This window comes from Halichoerus grypus, chromosome 2 (assembly GCF_964656455.1).
Source record: "Halichoerus grypus chromosome 2, mHalGry1.hap1.1, whole genome shotgun sequence".
NCBI lineage: Eukaryota > Metazoa > Chordata > Mammalia > Carnivora > Phocidae > Halichoerus > Halichoerus grypus.
In genome coordinates, this window is record NC_135713.1 from 195002231 (window position 1) to 195024211 (window position 21981).

General features: G+C 46.1%; 1 protein-coding gene and 1 long non-coding RNA gene across 7 annotated transcripts in view; both read right to left on the minus strand.

The window, feature by feature from the left end:
• Window positions 1-21981, minus strand: part of ERN1 (endoplasmic reticulum to nucleus signaling 1) — an 82789-nt gene that overhangs the window by 30009 nt on the left and 30799 nt on the right. For 2 of the 6 annotated variants that reach the window (XM_036116249.2, XM_036116250.2), the window contains exons 1-5: window positions 20242-20584; window positions 8152-8185; window positions 7043-7115; window positions 3026-3098; window positions 621-743 (exon numbers count right to left, since the gene is read on the minus strand). In XM_036116249.2, coding sequence (XP_035972142.1) covers window positions 621-743; window positions 3026-3098; window positions 7043-7115; window positions 8152-8185; window positions 20242-20446 — 508 coding nt within the window. In that variant the 5' untranslated portion in view covers window positions 20447-20584. Of the gene's footprint in view, window positions 1-620; window positions 745-3025; window positions 3099-5862; window positions 6898-7042; window positions 7116-8151; window positions 8186-20241; window positions 20585-21981 lie in introns of those variants that run through there. The other 4 variants (XM_036116245.2, XM_036116247.2, XM_078065924.1 and 1 more) reach the window with 4 other exon arrangements.
• Window positions 9408-13130, minus strand: LOC144380878 (uncharacterized). The gene is made up of 2 exons (XR_013445162.1): window positions 10431-13130; window positions 9408-9919 (listed from the first exon to the last, which is right to left on the minus strand). It is a non-coding gene; the product is annotated as an uncharacterized LOC144380878 (long non-coding RNA).

Below are 21981 nucleotides of genomic sequence, written 5' to 3' on the forward strand. Positions count from 1 at the left end.
CAGTAACTTGGAAAAGCACAAGAAAGCACCTAAGGATCTTGCGGGTCTGGCTGAGGAGATCTCCAGGCAGAACGCAGAAAGTGCCAAGCAGTTTCTCTTAACTGCATGTGATATAATGTGAGACAGAGGGGCTGAAGAAGGAACCATTCAGTTTTCAAGCTGAATACAGAGAAAATAGAGAGGGCTCAGGACTGACACTCCAGCTGGAAGAGTCTCACTGTAAAAAAGGCCTCAGGGTCAAGATCAAATCAAGCCAAACAGGTGCATACCTGGTGGAGAGGGACCTACTGCGGAACGTCTTTAAAAATAGCAATGCTTATTCTGGGAACTGACTGGAAAATGTTTAAGTCTGGGAAATACAGCCAGAGAGGAGCTAAAAGAGGCCGTGGCTGCACCACGGAGGCTTTGCAGGCTCTGGTGCTGTGGGTTCATCCCTCAGGCCATGGGGCGCCACCAGGGGGGCTTCTAAAGGGGAACGACGTGGTAAAATCTGTGTTTGGAGAAGACAGCTCCGGCCACCTTCTAGAGAATGAAGCCCGGAGCAGAGACCCAGGGAGAGGCTACTTCACGTCCTTTTCTGGAAACAGGCAGGTTGTACACAACAGAAGGTCCCTTCTTACCCGTTCGCCCAAGATACAGCAGAGAGGTGGAAGGGCAGAGGCTGTCTGCAAAGGCCGATGACAGAGTCTGCTGCTTCTCCCCGGTCAGAAGGTCAATAACGTACCAAATGTCCTGCTTTTTACCTGAAAGGTCACAAGGACACACTGTGGTTTACACTCACCCCATATGGAAAAAAATGTATCCCTGCCAAACTAGCAGGCCAAGATGTTTTCTGAGCTGAGAGGCCCAGAGTTCTCCTGGTGTTGAAGACATTTCTATGATGCTCTGAGGGTGACAAGGTGAATGCTACTGCAGAGTTAATAAAACTTCTTGGCCCACTGGGTCTTATAATAACTTAATAGCCTAATGATGGTTTAAAAATGTCTTCAAACCTAATAAAACTCATAGATTTCATTGCTTTGATGAGTGGCCTTAAATATGAAAAGCCTGGCCTCTGAAGGACAATCCTTTTCCCACAGACTAGGATCTATATAAATAGAGAAATGCACCCAGGGTTTACCTCCCTGGTAACCATCATTCATAGATCTCCACACCCCTACTAAGGAGCCCACATGTAAAGAGGATCTACAGTTACTGTTTATAACTCTAATTAGCTGGTACCTGGGACTAGGTAGTAGAGTTGGTTGCAACCTGGTGGTAATGAGGCCAAACTTGTCTCAGTCCCGGACTCCAGCCAGTAAGTTATTCCCCAGGCACACACACTACACCCCTACACCTTGGTCTGCTGATTAAAAGGTGTGAACATGTCTCTACGGTACACACACCAGAGCAACCCGCTAATGTTGGGTCGGTAGCATGGGCCTCCCATCTGAAAGTCAACACAGTCACCGTAACGTATGCATTTCTATTTTGTAAGGCATGGCCTCTGGTCACTGGGATCTTCCTCACTTATTGGCCAACGGTCCTATTTCAAGGGACTCTTGGAAGCAGGGTAGAGAGATGTCGGGAAGATCACATGTCTGTGATCACAGATCACAGAACAGGGCATCAGAATTGGCTGGAGCTACATTCAGTTCAACAGGTGTAACACACAGGCCTAGTCTACATATGTGAAACTTGTCCATGGATGATAATTTTCTGTTCTCAACGACAAAATCTTAATGTGAAAAAGATCTGCAGATAGAGTGAAAACATCACCAAACAGCCATGCCCATGATCCCTTTCCATCTGGCATGACACCCTTCTGGTGACTTCGAGGACCATTACAGTCTGCGTAACTCAGCTACCTCTTAAAGGATGGACTGGGCAATTGCCACAGTTTTAAATATGCTTAATGAACTCACTTAAGAGGGCACCACACAAAGATGATAGAAACACACTATCCTAAATGCAACATAAGTGATGAACCGCTGGTAAAAGTTAGAAGCCCAGACAGACAACACTGACACAGTCAGAAGATGGTCAGGATGGGGCGCCTGGGTGGCTCTGGTTAAGCGTCTGCCTTCGGCTCAGGTCATGGTCCTGGGGTCCCAGGATCAAGCCCCACGTCTGGCTCCCTGCTCAACGGGGAGCCTGCTTCTCCCTCTGTCCCTCCCCCGACTTGTGCTCGCTCTCTCTAATAAATAAATAAAATCTTAAAAAAGAAGATGGCCCAGGAGAGAGAGAGAAAGCCTATGTTGATCACTTCCTCTGAATCTCGAGGCTTGGGGCTTCCTCATCCTGAAGGTGTGGAAGAAAGCAACAGCCCCTGTGTCCAGGCAAAAAATTAAAATCCAGCCTGCACTTGAGGCCCAGAAATACACATAAAGCTCCCGAGGCATGAATAGGCAATAAGCACTTTCAGTTCCTCAGAAGGAAAGCTGCTATGTAAATACAGGATATTATTACTACTATGATTTCAAGATAAACACAGCTCTCCTTTGTATTACAAATGCATTTTTATTGACATTTTGGCAGCAACACGGTAAAAGAAAAGCAGGGGATCTGATGCTTTCAAAGAAGTGACCCCATAGATATGAAGGCAGCTTATCTAGCCAAGCTGTTAAGTGCTGTTTTATCCAATATTCTGATAGCAGGAAATACTAAGAAAGTCCTATAATTAATAGGCAGAACCTGGCTTCCCTTTCTTGGCTCAGACTATTGTGTTCACTTTAAATTTCATCCAATTGCTCCTGGGTATGTTGCAATCTTTAAATCACAGGGGTAAGTCAACACAGCAGCTAAAAGCCTGTTAAATGAGTAACCATATTAATGGTGTCAAGTCTGCTCCCAAGTGGGGGGAACCCTTTCTTAATTGGTCAGCTGATCCTGGCGCGAACAAGCACAACCGAGGCAAGAAAGACCTTTCCCAGAAGGCTGGTGGGGAGTCACCGCACACCTCGCTCTCTGACGCGCCACTTTCCCAGATTCTGGGACTCATTTCCAAAGAGATCAAAGTCTCTGTGTTGAAAACAAGAACTCTTACCCATGTAGAGAATTCCGTCTGAACTTCGGCACGGGGATGCCTGTACCAACTCTGGGATGGTAAAAGGAAGTTTCTTTAAAAAAGGAGGCAAAGGAAAAAATAAGTTAACCACGTCTTGTGCAATTATTATAATTTTACTGCACAGTCTGTTTCTGTTACCCAATTCTGCTAAGAAGAGAGAAGCAGTGTGGATGGTTGATGGGAGTTTTCCTAACTGGAAACCAAGGAGAAGGACCGCCCCAAGCTTCCTTAACCACTTTGAACAAGCCTCCAGCTCCCAGATAACCTCCCCCCAGAAGCCCCTTAAAGTGTCTTTTCCAGAGCACCTCTGGGGGAGACACAAACCTTTTCTGAAAAGACTTATACAAATATGGAGAAGTTATACAATTTTTGAAATGGGGGGGGGGCAGAAAGAACTCTCTTGTCTTTGAAAATTGACCCAGAGCCAGCTAGGCTGAGTGGAATGACATGCTTTTCAGAGTGTGGATGAGCCGAGATTAACTCTGAAGAGAAGCAACCTCAGTACCCAGCTGAAGCTTTAAGGGAAAGGAGAAGTAGTCATTATGTGGGTGACCCAGGAGTTTGAGGTGGAAAAAGTCACTTTGATGTTTTCATTAAATAATGCTCTACTGAAAAAGCAAGAGAATTAAGACTTTTGGTATTAAAAAGAAATTACGGTAGGTGCAGGAAAAGAAACTAAACTCAAAAGAATTCACGTTTCAACTGCATTTCATCATAAAACTGAGTCTTCTGAGTCTACAGCTGACATGTGACGAGTTCCTTTGGTTAATGTTCGTTTCGGTATACTTTATTTTTGGAACATTCTGTGTTCTTGAAACTATTCTACAGATACCTGCTTCTACTACACTGTCATCTTTTTCTCCAAAAAAGAAAAGATTTCTCTCTAGCTTTAATAAACAGAACTTGAAATAATCAATCATTTGGATTTTCCCATTATCCCCACATTTAAAAGGAGAAATGCCACAGGAGGCTGACATGGCTGACTGGGTTTTTGCCAGATGTTTTGGAGAATCAGAAGGTCATTGCAAGGCTTCCAGTCTGGAGCCCTATAGTCTGCTGAGCATTTCTACAGGCCGCCTGTTCAAGGCCCAAACTGGGAAACACATGGCTTGCGGAACTGTTAACCCACAACACAGGAAGACGTGAGGGGTGGTGGTCAGAGCATCCTTTGGAAGTTCGAGCTCAAGTCCCAAGTTCCAACGCTTGACACTTTGGCCTTGGGCACATTCCTTCACCTCTATGGGTGAAGCTTCCACGCCTCTTACGTAGGATAACGTCTCTATCCCAGAGGGCTGCTGAAACATGAGACAACTTCCACAAATCGCTGCACAGTGTCTAGCAAACAGAGCACTCAGAAACAGGCTCTGGGTATATGAAGGGAAATGCTGACGTGGGACACGCACACCTGTATGAAGGCTTGCCTTCCTCCCATCGGTTCCAGTCATGGGTATTCAGAAGATAAGGTTAAAATATCCCGATGAGGGGCGCTTGGGTGGCTCAGTTGTTAAGGGTGTGCTTTCGGCTCAGGTCATGATCCCAGGACCCTGGGATCGAGTCCCACATCGGGCTCCCTGCTCGGCCGGAAGCCTGCTTCTCCCTCTCCCACTCCCCCTGCTTGTGTTCCCTCTCTCGCTGTCTCTGTCAAAAAATAAATAAAAATCTTTAAAAAAAAAAAAAAAAATCCCGATTAGAACTCATAGCCACTTACATTCTAGACCACTGGTTCTCAACCTTGGCTGCACATTAGAATCACTTGGAGGCTTTTTTTAAAAAAAAACCACTTTCTATTGAAGCAGAACATACAAATGGCACACGGAAGTGTACAGTTCAGCTCAGTGAAATTGCGCAAAGTGAACCAACCCACAGAGCCGGCATCCACACGGAGCAGCAGGACATTTCCAGCACTCTGAAAGCCCTCTTCTTGCCTTCCCTTCCAATCGTAACCTTCCAGGGTAATCATTATCCTAACTTCAAAACAGCATAGACTAGTTTTTCCTGTCTTGGAGCTTTATATAAATGAATCATTCAGTGTGCAGCCTTTCTTGTTTGTCATCTTTTGTCCAATCTTTGGTTGGTGAGGTTCGTCCATGTTACCATGTAGAGTCGCAGACTGTTGCTTCTCACTGGTATAGACTATTAAATTGTATCACTGTTCCATAATTTCTTTATTCTGTCTACTATTGATGCTGTCTGGGCAGTTTTCACCTCTCGGTTATTCTCAGTAACGCTGCAGTACATTTGGGTACCTGTCTTTGGTGAACACACACAGGCATTTCTGTTGGGTACATAATAACCTGGGAAGGCTTACTGGGTCATAACACTTTACAGATTCTGCATCTTTACGGTTTCCAAACTGGATACGCCAAGTTGCACTTGCTCCAGCAGTGTCCAAGAGCTCTGGTTGCTCCGCTCCCCACCCCAACACCCGTTTTGTCTATTTTCCTCATCTTAGCCACTCTAGTGAGTGTGTAGTAGTAGGACATTGTGATTTTTATGTGCATTTCCCTAATGACTAATGAAGCTGAGTATCTTTTCATATGTTTAATGACCATTTGGATATCCTCTTCTGCTATTTCTCTATTGGGTTCTCTTTTTAATAATCCATAGTTCTTTACATATTCTGAATACGAATCCTTTGTTGGAGTCATATGTGTCTTGCAAGTACAGTGTGGCCTGCCTCTCTTAATGGTGTCTCTTAATGAAGATAAACTCTTAATTTTAATATAAATGAATATATTGGTTTTTTTCCTTTATGGTTAGTGTGGGGTGTTTGTTTTGTTTATCTCATTCTACTTAAGAAATCTTTTCTGGGGTACCTGGGTGGCTCAGCTGGTTAAGTGTCCAACTCTTGGTCTTGGCTCAGGTCTTGATCTCACGGTTTTGTTTTCAAACCCTGCATTGGGCTCCACGCCCAGTGTGGAGTCGAGTCAAAAAAAAAAAAGAAAGAAAGAAATCTTTTCCTACTCTAAGGTTGTGAAGATGTTCTGCTACTTTTTTTTCTTAAAGTTTTATTTCACATTTCACACTTAGGTATGCCATCTCTCTGAAACTAAGTTTCGTGTATCTGGTGTGAGGCAGAAGTTAAGATACTTTTTCATGGACATCCCAGCTGACTCATGCCATTTATTGAAAGACCACCCTTCCCCACTGCACTGCAGCATCACCCTTGTCATAGATCAGGTGACCATAAGTGTGGACCTGTTTCTAAAGTCTCTTATCTGGTGAGCTTTTAAAAATTGCTGATGACCTAGATCAATTAAGTGGAAACTTTTGGGATTGGGATCTAGACTTTTTTTTTTTTTTTAGAGTTCTCCAGGTATTACAATGTGTAGCTAAGGCTGAGAACCACTGGTCTAGGTTCTCAAATGACGATGGGATGGGAATGGAATATCACCAGCTCCCCATGCCAGAAGGGGACATTTGCTGGGGTGGGTGGGGGTAGGCAATGCTTCAAACTACCCTCCACCCCCAATTTGAGAATCTCTAGTTAGAGGAAGTCCTGCTGTTAAAGGGAGTATTCTACCCCTCCAGTGTGCTGGCTGGACCATGGGAACCTGCTGGTCTAGATCAGCGTTTCTGGATTCTGGCTGCCATTTAAAAGCTCATTTAGATGGGTGCCTGGGTGGCCCTGTCGGTTAAGTGTCTGCCTTCGGCTCAGGTCATGATCCCAGGGTCTAGGGATTGAGCCCCACATCGAGCTCCCTGCTCAGCGGGAAGCCTGTTTCTCCCTCGCCCTCTGCCCCTCCCCACCACTCATGCTCTCTCTCTCTCAAATAAATAGATAAAACTTTTAAAAATAAAAAAAATAAAAGCTCATTTGGGAAGCTTAAAAAAAAAAAAAAAAAAGATATTGATGCCCAGATCTCACTCCAGACCACCTGAATCACAATCTCCAGGAATTTTTTTTTTTAAGCTCTTAGGTGATCTCAGTGTGCAACAGTTGAGGACCACTGGTCTGGAACCTCTGAAGTACACAAAGAATCTAAATATACTCACCGTCAGGCCTTCATTATTCTTGCCCCCAAGCGTATACAGGCTGCCATCATTGGGATCTGGGAGGAAGGCAGGCCTAGAGGTTGAGCAGTAAGTATTAGTGATAAATTATAGCCCAGGGCACAGAACAAAATATCAAAGCCATGCAAAGTCATGATTGGGGGGAGGGGGGCATGTGTGTGTATAAGACAATTCCACCCACTGCTCTTTCACTTTTAGCCACAAATAAAATATCCCTATGGTGATAGGCTATATTTGAGCAGAAAAAAGCAACCTGCAAGAAAAAAAAAAAGTAAAAAACCATAGAAGAGTAAATCACCATTTGGTCAAAGCACTCTGGATGATGATAAATAAGTGAAAAAGGACCCAGTAAGTTTGCTTTTCAGTTTCTAAGTCAATTGTGTATAGAACTTCAACAATTAATATTTAATAGCATGAAACAGTACATAAACAGGTAGGACAAATCTACCTTTAGTGTTCAACAAACATTTATTTTTAAACTGGAGGCAATAAAAGCAGAGTCTGAAAACATGAGACATGAAAACTCTGACATCAGAGAAAACATGCCAAGGAGATGGATGATGGTCTCCAGTCCGTGGCTTCCTGTGAAGTAGATACGAGGTAGTCTTTGGTAAGGTTAACCTGGTGAAGTCTGAACTAGGAGCAGGAACTCAAAAACCCCTTGCTGAATCTTTTCTGTGCTTAGGATGTCCCATCATTTGAGCTCTTACAGGGGCCATAACACACTCTCTAGTAGCAGGTCACGTTCATGTTTCCTTTCACGGTACGACAGTGAAAAGGGAGAGATCTAAACCCTTTGGTAGGACTTTGGCAGCTTAAGCTCAAAACTCAACTTGAGTTTCATCTCAAGGAAGCCTCTTTAATATCACTGCCTCCCTCCCCCGAAGAACTGACCACACAACACAGGTCATAGCACCTATAAGACTTCATGTCTCCATCATTCTCATTATACCTTAAGTGTATAAAAGTGTATGCATATATGCACTCCCAGCAGTTAGCTTCCTAAATATTGATTGAATAATTAAGAAAATGAATTTTTAAAAAAAGGAAAATGAATTAAAGGGAAGTACTGAACAAATCAGAACACTTACTCTTCCACATGTGTTGGAACCTGCAGAACCGGATCTGTGCAAAAGAACAACAAAGGCATCATCAGACTCTAAAATATCAGGATTCCAAGAAGGTCCCCAGGACAGATTCACAAGTGGTATCAAAATCTTAAATTTACCAGAGAGTGTATATGAAGGCACTTTGGAAAACACACCCAGGGATGCCTGGGTGGCTCAGTCGGTTAAGCCTCTGCCTTCGGCTCAGGTCATGATCCCAGGATCCTGGGACTGAGTCCCACATCGGGCTCCCTGCTCAGGGGGAGTTGGCCTCTCTCTCTCTCCCTCTGCTCCTACCCCCCTCTCGTACTTGCTCTCTCTCTCAAAATCTTAAAAAAAAAAAAAAAAAAAAAAAAGACAACACACACCAAAGACACAGATTGTCGCCGAGACTGGCTAGAGAACATAGCAGAATGGAACTGATGTCAAGAAACGTGCACACAGGGGCGCCTGGGTGGCTCAGTAGGTTGAGCACCTGACTTTTGATTTCAGCTCAGGTCATGATCTCAGTATCATGAGATCAAGCCCCATGTCAGGCTCCGTGCTCAGCGCAGAGTCTGCTTGAGGATTCTCTCTCTCCCTCTCCCCCACCACCCTAAAACAAGATAAATAAATCTTAAAAAAAAAAAAAAAGAAATATGCACATAACTTGGGGAATGGACTGCGAAGGAAGAACCAGTCGCAACCCACAGTGGACAATGAGTCATAGTGTGTCTGACATATCAAGGACTTTTAAAACTGAAGCCATCACCTTGTCACAGATTCCTGGAGTGATACTAGGAACTCCCATTGGGAAAAACAAAACTGTGGCTTAAGAATAAATTTTCCTGTTGATGAGAATTTGGTTGGTGGTAAATGGATACACCCCATTGGGGCAGCATTATGGCGATCTGAGAGCCTCCAAGGGCTTGTTTCCCTTGATTCCCTTTGATCCATAAATTATTCCCTTTCTATAAAAATCGAGATTAAAAGTAATATGAAACATAGAAAAATGCTTTGTGTACAAAGATGCTCACAGTAGCATTACAAATGACTTAACTATTCAATAATATGGTTAAATTAGGGAATGTCCACTTGGCAGAAAATTAAGGCTTCTAAAAGGGCTTATACAATTTTAAAAACATGTACAAATCTTTACATTGTGATGTTCAGGAGAAAAGATAACATTATACAGAGTATTAATGCAGCTGAGGAGAAAATCTTCAATGCACATAGAAAAAAAAATGATGGAAAGGCAAAAAAACATGCCAAGTTATTTTTATTGGAAGTGACTCCCCCACCTTTTCTGTAGTTCCCAAAATCTAAACAGGCATTACTTTTTAAATTGGGGGGAAAAGCATTTTCTCAAAGTCAATTTTATATTTTCAGTAGTCAAAACCAGGAGAATTTCTCCCTCCCCAGATTCTCCCAGGCTCGAAGCAAGAGGATGCTCCCGGTTCCCAGAGGCCGACGGCGGTGGCATCAGGGCGCACCGACACGACGCAGAGCGACAATCCACAGGCGTAGGACAGCGCCGTCCTGAGGGATTCCCAGCAACCAAAGCCCCGCGGGCCGCACAGCCCCGGCGTCCGCAACGTCAAAGCCGGGGCTGAGGATGGCAAATAGTGTCACAGGGTTTTGGATGCAGGGTGCCAGGCTCCACAGCTGGTCGTGACGGACGGCTGCCTGATTCCCCCCGTCGCCTGGGATTCTCAGATGAAGAGAACTCTTTCAAGCCTTATCATCTGTTGACTTTGCTCTGCAAGCCCAGCTCCTACGCAAAAGCATACACGGTGTTCACGGGGACAGAAGCGCACACAGCACATGTGGTCTGTGGGCAGCAAACAAACAATTCATTAAGCCGAAAACATTTTAGGAAACAGGAGGAACTTTCAGTTAGGAAGTGTTTAGCGTCCCCATTAGTCACCTCTCGGTACTCTCTCACAAACAGACTGATGCAAGAGACAGGAAACAAGAGCGCGCGGCGTTCACCCACTGAAAGGGGCCGCGGTGCCATCACGGCCCAGCTCCCGCGACCCGGCCCGGACGGCGTGCAAGCCCGGAGGAGCGACAACGCCACACGCAGTGTGAACAAAACACGGCAGTCAGAAGGCCCCTTTTTTTGTTCATCTCGGCTGCTCTGAGCTACCGCAGATAAACACAGCTGAGGAGGACACTGCCGGATTCCCGCCCTTCCCCGGCAACAAGACACGGAGACCGACAGGATTTCCAGTCCTGGTCACAGGCTCATGTCTGCCGGACGGCGCTCGCGCCCGCTCACACACCTGTCTTCAGGTGCAGGTTTTCCTGGTTTCTTAGAGCTCATCTGCTGGTCACCTGACACTGAGGCCTGAAGTCCCAACACGTGTCCTGTACCCAACAGGTTCCCGGGAAGACAAAGGCCACTGGCAGGAGCCAGGGAACGACCCGTGGGACAGATATACGGGTGTGTAAGAACTGTGCTTCTAGAATTCTAGGCTTAGGAGGACAGGAACTCCAGTAGGAGGAGCTTCTGGTCATCTTAGCATTCCCATCCACTCAGTAAGATACGGGCCCTGGAATGAACATGTGCAGAGCTGGAAGCCATGTAACAGCTCCCACGGGTGAGCAAAGTGCTGCTTGGCTTCTGAGGAGGAGCGGTGACCTATACCCTAGATTTTTGTTTTCTTAAACAATCATTTGCATCTGTGATCTGCTTTAAAATACTATAGAAAAAAGGAGCGCCTGGGTGGCTCAGTGGGTTAAAACGTGTCCAACTCTTGATTTCAGCCTGGGTCTTGATCTCAGGGTGGTGAGATCGAGCCCTGCGCTCAGCGCAGAATCTGCTTGTCCCTCTCCCTCTGCCTCTCCCCCTACCTGCATGCACGTGCGCTCTCTCTCAAACAAAATCTTTAAAATACTACAAGAAGGGCAGATAAAACGAAAAATGGCAGCCAACTGATAACTGTTAAAGATGAATGTGGCGACACTGGGGAGTTATTTTGCTATTCCTTCTACATATGCTTGAAATTTTCCATAACATAAAAGGTTAGAGATAAAAAAATATTTGGAAAGCCAGCAAAATAAAAGTGAACAGCATCATCTGAAAGATGTGCAATGAAAGCCCAACATGGAAAAGTGCTTGTTTTTATTTAATAATGGGAACTGGTATCAGGCAAGATTCTTGCTTTAAAAAAAAAAAAAAATTCAGCCATGTGAAAAGAAACCTGGCCTACGTATAAGGCTATAAACAAACACTGCTACAAAACAAGCCACTCTATCTACATGGAGACTGATAAGGATAAAAGCCATCTCACAAAGCTGTTTCACTTTCAGAAGGGAGAAAAGGGGTGGGGGCGGAAGGGGGGGCTTGCTTTGCAAGTATGAAAACGGGTTAATCAAGGTAAAGGCAAGGCTATCAGAGGAGGAACTGACAGGGGCAGACACAAACCTGCTCACTGCTCCCCAGAGAGCAGCCCCCGGACTGGACCCGATTCCCCTAACGGGTCCAGCTCAGGCTTGAAATGGCATAATCTTTACCCCCAGAGAGACCCGGATGACGTTGTGTGACCGGACTGCCACTGTTGTGCTCATCGAAGCCTCTTTCTTAACCAGGGACAGAAATGCCTCCAAACAGATGGTCACATCCTTCCTTTGCCCAAGTTCACAAGGGTGAAAATTTAAACATTTTTATTTCCACAAGACATGAATTTTCGTCTTTCCACAAATACCTGTTGCACCTTCATTCTCCATCCCATCCTCTCTGGAACCTCATGCCCTCTCCTTCTGTGCTGGGCCACACGTGGACTCTTGACTTTGCTCCGTCCTGAGCTATGGGTCTTCGTGGCTCCATCCAGCAGCACCAACAGCCCTAACCCTTTCGGCTGCTTCTCCACCACTCTGGCGAGCCCGTGTACCTGCTGCTCTGACCACCCACTAGGAGGCGGCCCCTCCACTGCCACTTCCCGTTCCATGGCTCACCCTGCCCCTTGAGTCTCTCACCTCTTGGCCTCTGTGGCCCTGCACGGCCTGATTTCTGCTCCCTCCCTCCCTACTCCCACAGGAAGGGACATTTCCAGGTCCTCCCTTGAGTCCTCTCAGAGAGCACACCCATCCCTGAAGCTTCAACCACAACCACGATGGGAGATTCCAGGTCCCCATCATCTTCTGAGCTCTTCTTTCTGGATCAACCAGACATTTCCACTATTTCCTACCAGCACCTCAGCTACCACCCACCCAAAGTCATGCCCTCCATCTTTTAACTCTACTTTTAATTCTACTATTGACACCCTATTTTATTAACAGTACCACTATTCTCTTAGAAGACGGGCAAGCTCCAAATGACGCTGTTGACACTCACATCTCCCCAACACATCTTGTCAGCTGCCAAACTCTAGGGTTTGTTTCCTACACCCAGTATCCCTCCATCATCAGAACCCCTTCCCTTTTAAGGGCTCCTTTTTCTCTGGTCTATGTGACCTTTGGAATCAGATGAGTCTATGCTTAAGTCCTAACTCTGCCAAATTACCTAATCTCTCTGGGCCTGAATGTCCTCATCAATAAAGAAAGAAAAAAAATAGATAATAACACCAACCTCATGAGGCATCTCTATGTGGATTAAATAAGGACTAAATGTTTGTCAAGACTTGAAGTCTGTGCCTTGACACAGAGAATGGTGATCCTTTTTTTTATTTTTTATTTTTTTAAATTTTTTTAAAGATTTTATTTATTTGAGACAGAGAGAATGAGAGAGAGAGAGCACATGAGAGGGGGGGAGGGTCAGAGGGAGAAGCAGGCTCCCTGCCGAGCAGGGAGCCCGATGCGGGACTCGATCCAGGGACTCCAGGATCATGACCTGAGCCGAAGGCAGTCGCTTAACCAACTGAGCCACCCAGGCGCCCAATGGTGATCCTTTTAAGGGCAGAAGTCAGATTATTCTTCTCTACCACTCAAAATCTTTTGGTGGTTCCCATCTCAATCATAAAGGCCAGTGGTCACACAGTAGCTTATAAATCCCACACAATCCTACCCTCCCACCCTCTAATGCTCTCCCACTATTTCCTCCTTGCTTATTCTAGCCAAGCTGGCCTCTTCATATTCCTCAAATACGGTCTAGCTTGCCCCTGCCTCAGGGCCTTTACATCTGCTGCCCCCTCTGCCCACACCTTTGATCAAATATCACTATCTCACAGAGGTCTTCCATGACCAACTCCTACCGCCCAGAGATTCCCTACCCCTCTTCACTATTTGATTTTTCTCCACGACACTTACCACCTCTGAAGTACAGTATATTTTACTTATTTAAAAAAAAAAAATGACTCTAGCCACTGTTAACTACATGAGGGCTGGGATTTATCTTCTGTCGTCTGCCATATCCCCAACACCTAAAACAGTGCCTGGCACAGAGGAGTGCTCAATACATTGATTGAATGGAGCAATCAATTCCTGTTAGTCTCCTTCCTACATCTATTCCTGCCCAGTCTGGACACCCATCATTAATTACCTTTAATAATCCAGCAACTATGCTCTATCACCCCTCAACCCAAAATCTACCTAGCAATCCCCTTTCCTCCACCCAGGCTCTGAGTGCTGCTGAAGAAAACACTAAATCACTCTTGAAGAACCATTCTCCAGCTGGGCCCCAAGTCATAGGAGATACATTTATCTACTTCCTGGTTGGCTTCTGTTCCCTGTTCCTCACAGCTGGTATTTCAAACCTTCACCCCTTGCCTCAAGGCCTCCTCCTCTCCACACCCGATTCTGCCTTCTGTGGCACAGGGGGAGGAAAAGGGGGCAGAGTGAGCTCTCCCAAACTTCCTACCCTTCTCCTCAGGTTTGCCCAATTCTACCCTTCCCTTCTCTATAAAAGGACAATGTGTTCACCTTCACATTCATAGGTACTGCACAGCCCCCGGGTGGTACCGTGTCTCCAAGGATCTTCCCATCCTCCTCTGGCTGGCTAACTCCTTCCCCTCAGCCCACAAACAACCCAACCTCTGGGGGCTCTCCTTTCTCTCCTAATGCAGCCCCTTTTAAGTGCACAATTTGAGGAATATTGAGAAACCTACACACCCATGTAACCACCCTCACACCCTGGAATGTTTCCGTCACCCCAAAGCATTTTCTCACGTCCCTTTGGATTCAATATCCCCAACTCCCACCCCATATAACCACCAACGGATTCGTTGTGTTTGTTCCAAAACTGCACAAATGCAGTTCACCCATTAGCTTCTCTTGTGTCTGGCTTCCTTCTCTCTGCATCAGGTTTCTGAAATTCCGCTACATTGTTGCCCCTATCACCAGCTGCCCTTTTATATTGCTAAGTAGTGTTCCACTGTATGGATATGCCACAATTTGTTTATGGATCTGCTGAGGGACACTGGGTTATTCCAGTTTGGGGCTGGAAAAACATGACTAAAGCAGTTATGAACATCTGTGTGCAAGTTTTGTTGGGTCCTAGGTTTTCCTTTCTGTTGGGAAAATACCTAGAAAGTGGAGCCATGCTTGTTTACATTTGACTTGACAAGGAGCCGCCAAACAGCTCTTCAAAGTGGTTGTGCTATTTTAGGTTCCCACCAACAATGTGTAAGTGTCTGTATACTTTTTAAAATGCTGGGTACCAGGTCCTTCCCCGCAAGAAGCAGATTCTGTCGGTAAGGCCAGGGAATTAGTGCTTTTAACTAGTAAACCATTGCTCTGGACCCCGTTTCACCTTCTCGCCTTCTGTGCCCTTCTCAAGTCCCTGCGCTCTGGCCCCTACATAAGACCAGAACTGCCACTGTCAAGTTCTAGTGACCGAATCTAACAAACACTTGCAAATCCTTCCTATTAGGTTTCCACATGGCAGCTTATGACGTTCTCCAGTGGAGTCCATGATTCAGCCCCACCTCCAGCTGCTTATAGGGTATCTCAACCCCCGATGTCATTCCCCCCCAGAACCTGTTCCTCTTCGACATTCCCAGATTGGCTGGCCTCACTTCCACCTAGTTGTACAATCCGGAAACTCAAGAGTTGTCCTTGATTCTCCCCTTAGTTCTAACCTGCTCCCATTCAATTAGATCCTGACTTGTGTAAGATTCAACCCAGTAAACATTTCTCAAAATCTGTGTCCTCCTTTACCATTGCCAAATTAGGCAGTCACCATTTCTCCCTGGGTCTGCCCAGCAGTCTCCTAACCAGCTCCCTGTCTGGGATCTCTGCCTTTCAGATGGACATTCTACCTACTGTCTGCAAGGGCTCGACAAAGGCAAATCTGTTCACATCTTTCCTCCACGTAAAACCCTACGATGGCTCCCCCCTCTGCCTACTGAATACCTTCCATCTCTGTGGCTCAAGTCAGAGGATCCCAAACTTTCTTGGTTCACAGCACCCTTTGTGTCTCAGTAATTTCTTCATAGCACCCTAGGCCAAAAGAAATACTTAACAGTTCCATTTATTAAACAGTTAGTTCTACACGACCTAAGTATTTAGGGACTAGCAACTTAGAAGCCACGTGAAAAAAAGGAAAACACGTAAACGGAAAGAAAACCATTTATCTCCTTAACCACACCTGCTTACTAAGGGGCTGTGTGCCTGCTGGATGCCACACAGATTCCAGAACTTATAACCCGATTAGACGCTGCCGCCCTCGTTACCACTCCACACTGATTATCACACGGTATTTGAATTTTATTACAGCAACCACCAAAACTTCAGCTTTGCAAAGATAGACTGTTGAAAGGAAAAAAGCACAACCTAATGCTGAAACCAGAAACTACCTCGAGCATGGTGTTTGACACTTGTTGCGTACTGCTACGCTTCTCTCAAAAATTTAAAACAAGATGCAGTGCCTGTGTGAATTTACTGTGGCACCCGGGGCCCCTCAGCACCGTTTGGGAACCAGAGGCCTAGGCATTCAAGGTTCTGCAAAACCTGGGCCCAACTCTTCTCCAGGATTCTCTTTCAATCGCGTCTCTTCCCTGAACACCCCCATGCTTTCGTGTTGGTCTCTGTGCTACAGGAAATCAGAAAATGACCGTCCACTGCACTTGGCATGTCCTTAGGAGGCACTGCTCATGCTCCCCCAGGGGCAGGTGGCCCTTCTGGGTCTCAAGTATCTGGAGGCTGGCTTGAATTTTAAGCAGGTTGAAGGACAGAGACCATCTATGTTGCACACTGTGAAATATACATGGAAAAGTACATAAAGCTTATGTACAGTTTAATGAGTAATCAGAGAGTGATGTCCGGGGTAACTGCCCAGGGGGCCTCTGCTCCCCTCGTACTTAGTAGACAATGCTGTCTGCAGAATGAAGGGAAGTCAGGAATTTAAGATAGTCAATACTGTATGTGGGATATAGTCATTCCAGTAAGTTTTTTCTAATGAAAAGGACTTTTCCACACAGAAACCTATACAATAAAAGCCAAAGAGAGCTGCCACACACCACTTGTTTGTTCACTCACATTTAAGATTTTATTTGACACAGAGAGAGAGCACAAGCAGGGGAGAGGGAGAAGCAGGCTTCCTGCTGAGCAAGGAGCCCAACGCAGAGCCCAACATGGGGCTCGATCCCAGGACCCTGGGATCATGACCTGAGCCAAAGGCAGACGCTTAACTGACTGAGCCACCCAGGGGCCCCACGTTCACTCACATTTAAAAATAATTTAAATGTATGGGAAAAAAATGATCTGACACTCGCTATAAAGAAGGAGCTGATGAAGGGGACTGCCATGTGCTTGCTGGGCGCTGGGTACATGAGGTTCTCATGATACTATTCCACACTTTTGTGTGTGTTGAAGTTTTTGTAAAATGCAAAAATTTTTAAAAAGAGAGAAACTTAAAAAAAGCCATTTAAGAAAAGCCTTTCCGATATGTACAGAAGAAAAGCCTGTTTTTTCCTGCATTCACCTATAATATAAACCTTCACTTTTAAAAAAAAAAAAAAGTAGTATCTATACTCAACATGGAGCTCAAACTCCTGATCCTGAGATCCCTACTGACTGAGCCAGCGAGATGCCCTAAACCTTCCCTTTCTGAAGTGAAGCCTGAAGGGTTTGAAGGCACGGCAGGGAAACCGGCTCAAAGAGCAAGAAGGACCCCGTCAGCACCACGGCAGGCTTCCCTAACACACGCCCAGCAGAACTGGTGAGGGTGTGGGAAAACATGGGGGTGATAAGTCAGCAAAACCGAAAAATGTCCCTGATGAAGTCAACCAAAATTTAAATAAGTGTTTCAAAACAGACCTCAGGTCTGACGGCCTCTCCCTGGAGGTAGCTCTGGGCAGACTTTCTTCCATGTAGGAAGGAATAGATTCCTTTGATTACAGAAGCCACAAGAACAGGTTGCCCATTTGACTGGAGCTTAAGGAACCTTACAAGATCATTCTCTTCTCTTTCTCAGATGAGCATTGATATTTCTGGAACACTGCTTCTCTGGCGGGATCTAGATGAGCACAGGTTTTTCCACTCTGCCTCACCTCATTCTTCTTTCCAAAGCACAACCACCTAGCTGACTCCTACACACCTGGCAGAATGAAAGGAAGTCAGGAATTTTAAGATAGTCAATACTGTATGTGGGATATAGTCATTCCAGTAAGTTTTTTCTAATGAAAGCTCCATGTTGGGCTCTGCGTTGGGCTCCTTGCTCAGCAGGAAGCCTGCCTCTCCCTCTCCCCCTGCTTGTCCTTTTTTTTTTTTTAAAGATTTTTATTTGACAGAGAGAGACACAGCGAGAGAGGGAACATAAGCAGGGAGAGTGGGAGAGGGAGAAGCAGGCTTCCCGCCGAGCAGGAAGCCCGATGTGGGACTCGATCCCAGGACTCTGGGATCATGACCTGAGCCAAAGGCAGACGCTTAACGTCTGAGCCACCCAGGCGCCCCCCCCGCTTGTGCTCTTAACTCCAGCTTCCTGGGGTGCCTGGGTGGCTTAGATGGTTAAGTGTCTCACTTTGGCTCAGGTCATGATCTCGGGGTCCTGGGATCAAGCCCCATGTGGGGCTCCCTGCTCAGGGGGCAGCCTGCTTCTCCCTCTCCCACTACCCCTGCTTGTGTGCTCTATCTTTCACATAAATAAAATCTTTAAATAAATAAAAATAAATAAATAAATAAATAAAAATAAATAAAAAACCAGCTTCCTCTCAGACTAGACAACTTCTCTGGGTACAACTAAGATGTCACAGAACATGTGAAATTCTCCAAGCCAGCCCCTTCTAAGTATACCTCTAGGAATGATACGAACTCTTCTGGGTTGGCCCTTCTGAAAGGTATTTATGGACCATAAAACCCAGAAATGAAGCCTCCTCATATACCAAATATTCAAGAGCCTTGTCCTTCCCTCCCTCCCTTTCTCTCTGAGAAAGAGTATGACAACAACCCAACTACTAGTAATTATCTGTTGAGATTTACCATACACATCTCAAAAGCAAATGTTGGGCATCTGCCATCAGCTTGGTTCTCTGCTCCATGCTGTGTGGGATAAAGAAAGGAGTTTATAAAGCTGATATACATGAACAGTGAATGATCAACTGCCGAAACCTGTGGTACATACCACAGGATTTCCCAGGTGAGGGAAGTCACTGGGGGCTAGTGTACTCGGGGAAGACAGACTTCATAAAGAAGGATGACTCAGAGGGCGGGGATGACCAGACAGCATGAGTGAAGAACCATCACCCCACTTGTGGGAATGAGGACACAGGCTTGGCAAGTGCCAAGTGTTCCTTCTGAGGAGCAATGCAAGTAAGGCTGGACAGGAGGCAGAGAGGCCGTGGAGCAGAAAGTTGTGAAAACTCTGTGATGTGGTACACGGTGGGCACTAACCAGGGGCTGACTGGAGGCTTCTGAGCAAAAGAGGGACGTGATCCACGTCCGATGAGAAGGAAGGTTAGACAGGCAGGCATCAGGGCACAAAGTGAAAGAGAAAGGGAGGAGTCACAAAGGGCAGTGAAGAAGGCGGCCCAGTAACCCCAGTCCGATGGCCTGCGCCAGTGTGGGGGCAGGAGGAAGGATGGCAGGAAGGGTGGCAAGAGGGCTGGTCAGGAACCAAACAAAAGGGGGAAATGTAGCAACAAAGCCTCCTGATCAGAAAAATGCAGTGGAAAAAGGACCTAAAGAGGACGTGGAGATTTAATCCTAGCAGATAGTGAAGCTAGATTGGCTGGTCTGAATGCAATAAACCCACTGGCATCTCCTCAAGAAAATGCTTAAGGTTCTAATACTATTTTCTTATAAAAATTATTAGTAGAAACAAGGTCATTCACTTCCCCTAACTCAAAAGGTAAGTTTCCCAAATATGTTCAATGCACTCAAGTGAACCAATTAGGGAATATTTCTCCCCAGTGGCAGCTCATTTCCTCCCCCAAAGGAAAGGTACTTCTGTAATCTAAACCTTAAGCTCCCATTAAAGTTGTAAGGTCCAACGTGTAAGAGAGCAAGTCTCAAATGTTCTTCAAAGTTCAGCTTTCATAGGGAGAGCATTTTATTATTTTTTAAGATTTTATTTATTTGAGAGAGAGCACGTGTGCACAAGTGGGGGTAGGAGCAGAGGGAAAGGCAGAAGCAGACTCCCCTCTGAACAGGGAGCCCAATGTGGGGCTTGATCCCAGGACTCCAGGATCATAACCTGAGCTGAAGGGAGACACTTAACCGACTGATCCACCCAGGGGCCCCAGGGAAAGCATTTTAAAGCAGGCATCTAATCAAAAGCTGATCCTCAAATTCCAAATCTCACCAGAACTGCAAGAGGACATAACAAGGTTTCTTGCAGGTAAACCCCTGCAAGTCACCAAATGTCATGTTTGACAAAGACAATCATGTGGAGGGACCAAAGTAATCTGAAAAACCTCCCTTTCTAAAGGCAGTCGGATTCTACTATGTTCTTACTGACCTTCCCCCTGACAGAAGTAACTCAGACGTAAAAAGTGCACATTGATCACTACAATCAACAGTGACAGAATGCAAGGAGGAAGAGAAGACAACTCAATGCTACGGCCTGCAACCCAAACGCCTCTCAAGACATCAGAACTTCACGGAATTCATTCGTGAGCGGTGCGAGTGCCATCAAACCTGGCACAGTCATCCCAATATGAAAAGGACAAGTAACAAAGCCAGAGCCTTCAACATTCACAACCATGTCCCAATACAGACCTAGTAATGCTGCAAAGAAGACCCCCGGAGTTGAAATCTGTGCTCCTCTGCGTGGAGACTTTTTAAGAGACCCCTTACACTGAGAGACTTGTCGCTCTGCGGTAAAGCCCAGGCTTGAGGGAGGGACATCAGAAGGGGCACCGATGAGACTGAACATGAGCAGATGCTCGCTGAAGCTGAACGAGGAGTACAGGAGCGTTTGCATCTCTAGTTGTCTCTACGCTGGTATATGTTTAGAATCTTCCAGGATAAAAAGGAAAATACGAAAAAGAGAAAGAAAACACATTTTCAAGATACTCAAAAGTAGAAACAGGCCTCTCTCTTATCCCCCTCTCACGACTTGATTTTCAGTCCTCCAAAACAATGGAGAGCAAATAAACACTTCTTTTGTGCTTAAGCAAGGAGGTACAAAGGCAGTAATGCATATCTTAAGCTTAGAAAATTCCAAAGAGAAGACAGATTAGAACTATTAACAGAATGTTGTCCTTCCTTACAATTCCCTTCTTCTGTTTCTGCCACACCTCTGAAGGCAGATCTCAGACTCAGAGGAACATGCATGCTGCTTAGGCACAGGAGAGAAAACCAACCGCAAAAAATCACAGAAAGCCACATGCAACTCAAGATCAGGAACTGGAACTGGAACCTGCTGGTCCAAGTGACAGATAACGCATCCCAAGGGGGCAGAGTCCAGTCTCGCCTGTTTCCCAGAGATTCCAAAAGACATCTTAGTGGGAAGGGTTCTGGGACCCGAGTCAGCATTAGGTGGCTCAGACATTTACAGAGCATCCCTGGTTGTCTATAGAGCCCAGCCTCAAGAAGTTAGAATTTAGGGGGCACCCGGGAGGCTCAGTCAGTTAAGTGTCCGACTCCTGATTTCAGCTCAGGTCATGATCTCAGGGTCATGACATCAAGCCCCGTGTGAGGCTCTGCGTCGAGCTTGGGGCCTGCTTAAGATTCTCTCTCTCCCTCTCCCCCTCCCCCCACCCCTGTGCTCTCACTCTCTCAAAAATAAAATAAAGAAGTTAGAATTCATTGGGAAGACAAATGCAAACAAAAATTCACAACACAAGCACGAAGTACCCCAGAATCCAGATGAGGAAGGAGCTCACCCTGACGGTGGCCTCTGAAGGGGATCTTGACAGATGACTAGGAGCCTGTCCAACACTGCACGGTGCTGGTGGGGAGGGAACACAAGCTAAGGCCCCATGTCTCTGAGGCCTAGAGGGGTGGGTAAGGGCCGGATGGTGAAGGACCTTGCATGTACGCCAAGAAGCTTAGACTTGACCCTGTAAACCAGTGCTTCTCTGACTGTGGCGAAGGACCAGCTATTGAAAATTCCAACCCATCATGGATGACGCTTAGGATCCCTCCTGTGCTTCTGGAGGACCGGTGGGCAGACCACATCTGGAGCACTGCTTTAGACAGCACCAAGGCCATCTCAGCAGGGGTGCAGCATGGTCCGTGGTCTCATTAGGGGGCATGTCTGACAGCAGCGTGATGGCTGAAGGACAGCCAGGATGCTGCTATACTGATCTAGGAAAGGGATGTGGAGAGCCTGGCTAAGGCACTAGCAAGGAGGGCAGGGAGAAGCAGTCAGATTTGAGAGACACTACTTCAGTCTACATGACAGAACTCAGTGACCAAGTAGCAAAGCATCACTCTACTTTCCAGACTGGGTGGGCCGTGGCTGTCAGCACCAGCAGGAACCATGGGAAGAGGCACATGGTAAGAAAGGCAAAT